Source organism: Octopus sinensis, unplaced genomic scaffold (genome assembly GCF_006345805.1).
Source record: "Octopus sinensis unplaced genomic scaffold, ASM634580v1 Contig18404, whole genome shotgun sequence".
Lineage (NCBI taxonomy): Eukaryota > Metazoa > Mollusca > Cephalopoda > Octopoda > Octopodidae > Octopus > Octopus sinensis.
Window position 1 is genome coordinate 26,672 of NW_021835809.1, and position 9,635 is coordinate 36,306.

The window sequence follows — 9,635 nt, forward strand, 5'->3', positions numbered from 1 at the left end:
CGTGCTGGTGGCACGTAAAAAGCACTATCCGAACGTGGTCGATGCCAGTATCGCCTGACTGGCTTCCGTGCCGGTGGCACGTAAAAAGCACCCACTATATTCTCGGAGTGGTTGGCATTAGGAAGGGCATCCAGCTGTAGAAACCTTGCCAGATCAAATTGGAGGCTGGTGCAGCCTCCTGGCTTGCCAGTCCTCAGTCAAATCGTCCAACCCATTCCAGCATGGAAAACAGACCTTAAACGATGATGATGATGAGCAGTGGGGTCGATGTAATCTACTAAACTCTTCCCCCAAAAGTTCTTGGCCTTGTGCCAAAATGGGGGACCGTATGTTTTTCCATCTCTCAGCATCTGAATTTGCTTTCTCTCAGTGATCAGGCCAGGAAAAGGAGGGGCTGCACCAGTTTTAAAATACCCAAGACAATCCCTATGTTACGACCTACAACAACGTAGTTTCAGGTTCAATTCTACTGTACGCAACACTTAGTAAGTGTCTTCCCCTTCTGCAATAGTTAACCAAACACTTGTGAGGGAAACTGATAGATGGAAGGTTAAAAAAGCTCATTGCGTGCGTGTTGTATGTGTTTCTATGTGCATACATTTATGTGTATGTGCTTCTGTGTGTATGTATGTGTGTGTATGTGTGTGTGTGTGTGTGCCTCTGTTTGTCAGCCGCTCCTTTACAGCCGGTTTGGGTTGTTTACATCACCATAAACTGGCGGTTTTGTTAAAAGAACGAAACCGATAGAGTAAGTACAAGACTTCAAGGCAGTGCTCCAGCATGGCCGTAGTCCAATGACTGAAGCAAGTAAAAAGCAAAAGGTATACTAACAATAAAAAAACTAACTACGAGAAAGGAACATATTAGATGAGATCGGCGGAATGGTCATGGCCAGAACACATTTGGTCATAAGTCTCTTTGATCTAGACCAATCTGAGATTAAACAACGACAGTTAAAGAAAAATATAGCAACAAGCAAATGGAACGCAAAATGTTGAAATTAAACATCTTTTATTTCATCAGATCTTAAAACGAAGCCGGCGAAACTTTGCAGGTCTTCGTCCCCGCTTATTTTATATATGCGGAGAGAAAAAAGACAATAAAACAGCATTAGCACGTTTTTTTTTAACTTGGTATTTCATTTACTGAAGTTTTAGGGGTCACAGGAATTTCTCTCACAATGTTCAGTTCTGGAAGAAGAAACATAATTTTCGTTAAGATTAATTGGCGCATTCCTGTACTCGAGAAAACCCGCCCACCACAACAGAATTGAGATCCTAAAAACAAGGTGCCAAGTAAAAAGCATTCGTATGGGTGCTGGTGCCACGTGAAATACCCTGGTGATGGTACCACGTAAAAGCACTGGTGCTGGCGCAACGTAAAAAGCACTGGTGATGGTGTCACGCAAAAAGCACTGGTGCTGGCGTCACGTAAAAAGCATCCAATACACATTGTAGAATGGTTGGCGTTAGGAAGAGCATCCAGCCATAGAAACCAGAAACCAACACAAAACAGACTACGGAACCTTGCGCGCCCCCTAGCCTTGTCAGTTCCTGTGAAGCCCTCCAACCCACGTCAGACAGAAAACGGACGTTAAATGTTGATGTGATAAGACCTTTCGCTGCGGACGCATGTATTACTGCGTCTTTTCGCTTCCTCATCTACGAAAACCAAATCTGTCTCTGCTATCTCAGGATTGTGCAAGTATGCTCGCCACTGGTCGCTGTAAATCGTTGTTCCCAGCACAATCGATTATCGCACCCAGCAATTAAAAACAAAATTAAACTGCTAAGAGGAGGAGTACCCTTTCCAGCTATGTACCTTTTCTCACGGACACAGACACGCGGCATTTTCTTTGCTACAACGTCAGTATATGTTGCCATGACAAGAAATGGTTACGACATACGATATATCGGCAATAGAAGCTTCCGATTCGCTAAAATTATTTAATTTTAAATTCTTCATTATTAATTTCTAGGAAATAATGAATGCGATTTTCGTCATCATCAAGCAAAACTATATCAGTGTAGAAAATTTGAAATATTTCAAGTAGCTGGAAGAAATTTAACTAGATCTGGGTTCAGCCCCACTGCGTGGCACCTTGGGTATGTGTCTTCCATTATAACCACGAGCATACGATAGTAGAAAAATCTGCCTCAACAATTCCGTGTGGCCCAAGCAAGCGTGGAAAAATGAACGTTAAAGCGATGATGATGATGATCTGTGTTTGTGTGTGTCTATAGATAGATAGAGCGAGAGAGAGAGAGAGAGAGAGAGAGAGAGAGAGGGGGACGGGGAGGTGGAGGAGACAGGAGGTAAAATGATTTGTGAGAGCGCGAAGAAGTTTATTCCCCTCCCCCTCCTCCAGTCTGCTCTGATAGAGCAAATATGATCAGGTACGTTCCCTTCATGAACCTCCTGTCATTTTTTTTATGTCATATTGTTCGTTGTACTCTTCGTTTTCTTCTCCCATTTTTCTTATTTAGATTATTGGATGGGATTCGTGCAAAACTAGGCCATATTTTGTTGCCAGATAAACTATAGCCTAGGGCATTGTTACGCAAAGCGGAGCAGTGTAGTAAACAACTTATCAGCTTATGTAATATTGTATTATTTCTTTACAAAATAAGTATAAGATAAAAAAGATCGACAAAATATTTTCGTCGCTTTGAGACCGTGATCTGACAAGATTCCGTGCTGTATCTCAGAATTTTGTTAGGTCGCGGTCTCGAAGCAACGAAAATATTTTGACAAATCAAATTTAAATGTTGAATGAATCTAACGATATTTTGTGTTTTTAAATGGCTTATAAACACCTTCCAAGCTGCAATTGTTTTTGTTTCAGCACACCATCTCAGATCAGGTCACTTGCTATGCAAGTACATCTCCGTAATTATATATATTGTTTCCGATATAAATTAATATTAGTAAGAAATATTACCGGTCCCTGACACATTGAAAAAAAAAACTGCCGGTACGCTACATCAGATAGTTTGAGAAGCACTGGCCTAGGGAGCTTTCAGAATGGCACACCTGAATGTAAAATTACTTGGTATTTGTTTTTAGGAGTTCAGTCTGCCTGAGAGTGAATCATATCTATCGTGGCCCGCTTCTCGAAAAAGATTGCCGTGTTTGTTCTAGAGACTCCATAAGTAGGAGAAGTTCAGAGAGCTGCTAACTTTGTGGGTAACAAAGGGCCTCTTTCTCAGAGTGAGAAGCAGATTGTATGACGTCTGTGTACGAGCAGCTATGTCACATGGTAGTGAAACATGGGCTGTGAATACTCAGGACATTCGAAGGCTTGAAAGAAAAGAAGCCAGCATGTTCTGTTGGATGGGTAATGTCAGTGTATGTGAACGACAGAGTGTAGACGATTTAAGAGAAAAATTGGGTATAAGAGGCATCAGTTGTGTATAGAAGACAGAAGACTATGCTGGTATGGCCATGTGATGCGTGTGGATGAGGACAGCATAAAGAAGTGCTGATCTCTAATTATAGACGGAACCTGTGGAAGGGGTAAATGCAGGAAGACGTGGGACGGAATTGTGAGAAATGATCTTTAGTTGCTGTACTTGAGAAGACACGTCAAGCTAAGTAAAATCATAGCCATCCATGCACACAAGCATGTCCTTTACGGCTATGTTCCCAACTCCATCTCTCAGCCGAGATGTTCTTGTCTTGCGGGCTCGCGGGTGCTGGTGCCACGTAAAAAAGCACCCGTTTCGGTATTACGTAAAAAGCTCCCTTGCCAGTGCCAGGTTACAATGGTTAATAAGGCGGCGAGCTGGCAGAAACGTTAGCACGGCGGGTGAAATGCTTAGCGGTATTTCGTCTGCCGCTACGTTCTGAGTTCAAATTCCGCCGAGGTCGACTTTGCCTTTCATCCTTTCGGGGTCGATTAAATAAGTACCAGTTATGCACTGGGGTCGATATAATCGACTTAATCCGTTTGTCTGTCCTTGTTTGTCCCTTCTGTGTTTAGCCCCTTGTGGGTAGCAAAGAAACAGGTTACAATGCACGTAGAAAGCACCTGTGCCTGTGCCACGTAAAAAAAAAGTACCAGTACACTCTACAAAGTGGTTAACGTTATGAAGAGAAACCATGCCAAAACAGACAATCGGAGCTTGAGCAGCCCTGCGGTCAGCCCGCTCGTGTTAAGCAGTCCAACCAATGCCAGTTAAATGATGATGATGATGATGACAGCGATGGGGATGATGATGATATACTCACCGGCTTTTAGATGAATGCGCGCCTGAATACTGTAGTCTCCGACACGAGACACACAAGTGTAATTTCCCATATCTGAAGACAGGATTTGATTGTAGTCCAAATTGGAGACTGTAATGTTGACAGACACGGCGCTTATCCTGCAAACGAAATGCACGTCTTTTATCAGAAAAGAATCTCTAAGAAATGAAGTGAAAAGAAAAAAAACACATACGTACATTCATATACACACATTTATAAATATGCATGCATTCGTTATTAGCGATGGAAGCAGTTTTATTTCAAACCAGCATCCTGTATATCTAACTTAACGTTCATATACCATAGAAAGTCATAAAACTGGTATTCGTCTCGAGACAACATCTCGTGTAGACTTTTGAGCCTTTTAGCAATCTACTTCTATAGAAGATGCTTTGTCAAGACGGAGACTGCAGTTGTGTGTCTCCCTGTAGTATATCCATTTAAGTGAGGCATTCAAACGCACACAGTCTTGTGTGTGTGTGTGCATTATATGCCTATATATATATATACACACACATACACCCATCGTATACAGATAGATAGACAGATGGATAGATAGATAGATGGATGGATAGATAGATAGGCAAAGGGTTGAAACAAAATTTCATATCGTTCTTTACTGCTGATAGTAATAACACAATATAATAATACCTTATCGAGTATTCATTTTGAATATTTACTCATTTATATATATATGTATGTATGTATGTATGTATGTATATTATGAAAAATGAAATTTCAATACATTTTTTGTATATGGTTACTGCATGAATAGCTTATTTCTACTGCTTTGAATGCAGAAATAGACGAAAACGGATACATTTAGGTCGTTTGATTCTGTTATTTCCGGTAAAGTAAAAAACAAACCCTGTCCTTTAGTCGTCGATGGTAATCAAATCAAAATGCTAGTTAAAAATAATCCCAGTCATTATCAGACAACGTAGAGATACTCCATATATTTCATGAGCGTTAATAAGGCGTTGAAAAATACTCGGATGCGTGAATCGTGATGACGTTTGGGTGCCTCGGAATTTAACGAAAAAAAAAATTGATAGATTGCTCATCCATCTGCGAATCTCTGACCGAATACAATAAAAACGCTCCATTTGTGCAAAGAATGATCATGGGTGTGAAAAGTGGATTATTTGTAACAATGTAGAGCGAAAATAGATCCTGGAGAAAAGAAAATGAATTACCATTAATCTCTCCAAAAACTTGTCAGTATCCGTAGAAAATGACACTGAATCTGGTACGATTATATGGGTATGGTATATTACGAGCTCATCCGCAAAATCAGATGTTGAATTCAGACAGTCACTATCCCTAACATGACCGATGAAAAACGTCCATAATTGGCCAATTCGAAGGGTGTCGTCTTCCTTTAGAACAGCGCAAGGCCTCATGTTTCCTTGCAGACACGGTAGAAATTGTTAAAGTTTGGTTGAGATGTCTTGTCATACCTAGTGTACTCATACCTAGTGTACTTGCACCTTCAGATTACCATCTATTTTGATCCCTACGAAATTTACTTAATGTGAAGAACTTCGATTATTTGCAAGGCCATTTAAACCGGTTCATGACACAATTCTGGGAGGATGGGATCAAAGACAATGAAATGTGGAACAAAGGGGGACATATGACTAAAAGTATATACAAATCTCTAAATATTGTTTTTGATTTTACTTAGAAAACTGTAAGCATGTACACGCACACGCACACACACATACACACGCGCACACACACAAGGAGATAGATAGATAGATAGATAGATAGATAGATAGATAGATAGAGAGATAGAGAGAGAGAGAGAGGGGGGGGAGAGAGAGAGATAGCAAAGCTTCGATATGTCTAACTTTGCCACACGGAAGAGGTGACTTGAACCAGTATGAAAATGCTGAAAATTACACAAGTAAAAACATTTCAAGACCTCAGTACCATTAAACATGTTGCAGGGTTTCACCATAAAATATTGTTCCAGATATGGCTGTGCCATCAAGGAACTTGCTTTGCAGCCACAGTGTTTCGGATAGCCCCTTGGCCAAATGCCACCCAATCCCTTGTAAATGAATTTAGAATTTTGTAGAAGCCTGTCATGTTTGTGTGTGTGTGTGTGTGTGTGTGTTTGTGTTCACAACCAATGTGTGCTTGTTTATGTCTCCACAACTTAGTGAATCGGCATTAGAAGCCGATTCACTAATTACCAGATTGAAAAATATGTACTGGCGCTAATTTGTTCGACCAAATCCTTTAAGATTGTGCTCCAGCATGGCTGCAGTTCAGTGACAGAAACAAGTAAAAAACAAAATATGTCTTATATCATAGGTTCCAGCTCAACATGACGATATGTTGCTAGCTGCACCAGTTGCTCTCATTGACTTACACTCACTAACTTCTAACATGTGGTGATAACGTGTCATTGAATCACTAAACATGTTCTAATATGTTTATTGTGCATACATAAATATTAATACATATCTAACTGGCAGAAACGTTAGCACGCCGGGCGAAATGCTTAGCGGTATTTCGTCTGCCACTACGTTCTGAGTTCAAATTCAAGTACCAGTTACGCACTGGGGTCGATATAATCGACTTAATCCGTGTGTCTGTCCTTGTTTGTCCTCTCTGTGTTTAGCCCCTTGTGGGTAGTAAAGAAATAGGTATTTCGTCCGCCGCTACGTTCTAAGTTCAAATTCCGCCGGGGTCGACTTTGCCTTCCATTCTTTCGGGGTCGATTAAATAAGTACCAGTTACGCACTGGGGTCGATGTAATCGACTTAATCCGTTTATCTGTCCTCGTTTGTTCCCTCTGTGTCTAGCCCCTTGTGGGCAGTAAAGAAATAGGTATTTCGTCTGTCTTTACGTTCTGAGTTAAAATTCCTTCGAGGTTGACTTTGCCTTTCATCCTTTCGGGGTCGATAAATTAAGTATCAATTATGGGGTCGATCTAATCGACTGGCTCCCTCCTCAAGAATTTCGGGCCTTGTGCCTAAAGTAGAAAAGAATCGGCTCCTTTGTGTTAATCTGCAGTTTGACAGATCTTGGTTTCCAGGTTACAGAATATCAAGCAAAAAAATAAAATTGTATACAGAGATACGCACGCGCGCTCTCTCTCTCTTTCTCTCCCACTCACTCACACAACACACACACACACACACCTTTTTCGTATCCGGGCCATGTCAGGTGGGAGTTCTGCTAGTACATTGGGTCCCAGAGAAGTAATAGGAAAGAGGCCAAGAAAATTGAAATTTGAGAAAGGTTTTTCTCCCTCCCCGTCCCAGTAGAGCATGAAAACAGTCTTCGCAAAATGTTTCAAGGAGACTCTTTTCTTTCAGAACCTGATACAGCTCACCGACTAGCCAGCTCTAGCTAAACCCTCCAGGCCATACTAGTATTGAAAGCCGATGTTAAATGATGATGATAAAAGCAGTGGATGTAATTTTGAAGTAGCCATTCAACACTACCAAACAGAAGAGCTGTTCCTAATAAGAAAGGACCGGTGTTTACCGACACAATTAAGCGGTATGCCGGTCCTGAATAATCAAATACAATATGTACCTTACAGATTCTTGATGGAGATAGATTCCATCTGAGTTTCTCCAGGCTACAGAATAAGCAGAAAGTTTGCATGTCTGAGGAACTGCGCAAGTTATTGTACCCGAGCTTCCAACTCGAACAAAGATATCGCCGATCTTTGGGCTGATGACCAACTGACACTCACTTGGAGCATTCTCGGCCTGGAAACCTGAAGAAAACGAAAGAAGAATAAAGAAGAAAAATACACTTACATAACACACAAAAATACATTTCATTGATTGATTGATTACTTTGATAAACTTTTAATGAGCTAACTTAGTTATAAGTTGGTTTTGTTAAAATTGTAAAATACCAAATTAAATGTTGTGAATTATTCATAGTCGCAAATGTGGCTGTGTGGCTGGAAGTTTGTTTCCCAGCCACGTGGTTTCAAATTTAGTCCCATTGTGAGACACTTTGGGCAAGTATGTTCTATAATAGCTTCGGGTCGAGCCAAGCCTTGTGAGTAAATTTAATGAACGGGAACTGAAAGAAGCCCGTCCTATATATATATCAGTGTGTCTGTGTTTGTCTCCCTGCCCCACCGCTTGACCCTGCCCTTTGTGTTTTTACGTCAACATCTGTTTCTCTTTCCATTAATCATACCTTCCAAACCGATCTTGCTGACGCTACAGACCATTCGTTTAGAGTCCCCAAGCAGAATGAGTACTTTATTTTTGGTGGCAGAGGTGATTGGAGGTAATTTGGTTATTTGTCTCAGAGCTTCAATTCTGGCATGTTCTCTGAATTCGTCTCCCTCAGACACAAACACTCTTCAAAACACTCTTCAAAAGAGATGCGAACCAAGAATCGGACCCTGGCAGTCTTTAATAAGAAGAAAATTGCACTTCAAAAATTATACTTCTCATAAAATCTAGTATCTTTGTTCTGCCAGTAGTCTTATATAGGCTAAAATGAGTCAACTGGACTTCTGTTGCACTACAGAAACTGGAAGTCCTGCAGCGTCATGTAATGGGACTTATTACTGACAACAAAATCTCAGACCATGTCAGAATTGGCTAAAATTAATAACTTTAAATGCCTGTAATTTCTTTATTATTAATTCCTTGAAGAAAATAATCTAGTGAAAATTTGAAAACCTTCAGGTGGTTGGAAGAAATTTAATAAGATCTTGCCTTGGTTCAACAGACGCCCAAGAGAGGAGAGAAGACGCGAAAAGTTCTGATGGATAAGTATATGGAGGATCCTGGATAGTCTATCACTCAACTTCGGGAATGAAAGCTATACAAATGACCGGACTGGACACCACTCCATAGTAACAAAATTCACAACCACTCCGTCGGGAGAAAGATCCTAATGCCTAATAATGCTTAGGATTCAAAAGCCTACAACTCTTCAATACCGTAACTAAAAGTTTCTGAGATCTGCGAGGAGTAGATATGAAAGAAAAAGCAAATTTCTATTTGATATACTAGATGAATCTATCAGGTCATACCATGAGTTCTGTCCGAATTTTGAATAAAGAAATCAAGTGATCAAATGTTATATTTAATTGAAATCTAATCATCAATGTACTTTCCCTGATTATCTATGACTACCTTCCATCTGTTTACAAGCTTTTTGATACCATCAGTGTAAAACACTTTTGGTTTCAAACTCTGAAATGTCAGTTTCGACCTCCTCCTGCCTTGCGAAAGTTATGTCCCCCAAATGATTCTGTTAACTACCAAACAAATGGTAGTCTGAAGGAGCAAGGTAGGAAGAATAAGGTAGATGAGGAATTTTTTCCCAACCAAGCTCTTCGATCTTCTGTGATGTAATCTTTGCAGTGTAGGGTCGCGCATTGCTCTGAT

At 40.5% G+C, this 9,635-nt stretch overlaps 1 protein-coding gene across 1 annotated transcript; it reads right to left on the bottom strand.

Moving 5' to 3' along the window:
* Positions 1-994: 994 nt before the first annotated feature.
* Positions 995-8,072, bottom strand: LOC118761888. Its single transcript, XM_036500065.1, has 3 exons — positions 7,804-8,072; positions 4,231-4,367; positions 995-1,190 (listed from the first exon to the last, which is right to left on the bottom strand). The coding sequence occupies exons 1-3, from the start codon at positions 8,055-8,057 to the stop codon at positions 1,126-1,128; spliced, it is 456 nt and encodes a 151-aa protein (XP_036355958.1). The 5' UTR covers positions 8,058-8,072; the 3' UTR covers positions 995-1,125.
* Positions 8,073-9,635: the final 1,563 nt, after the last annotated feature.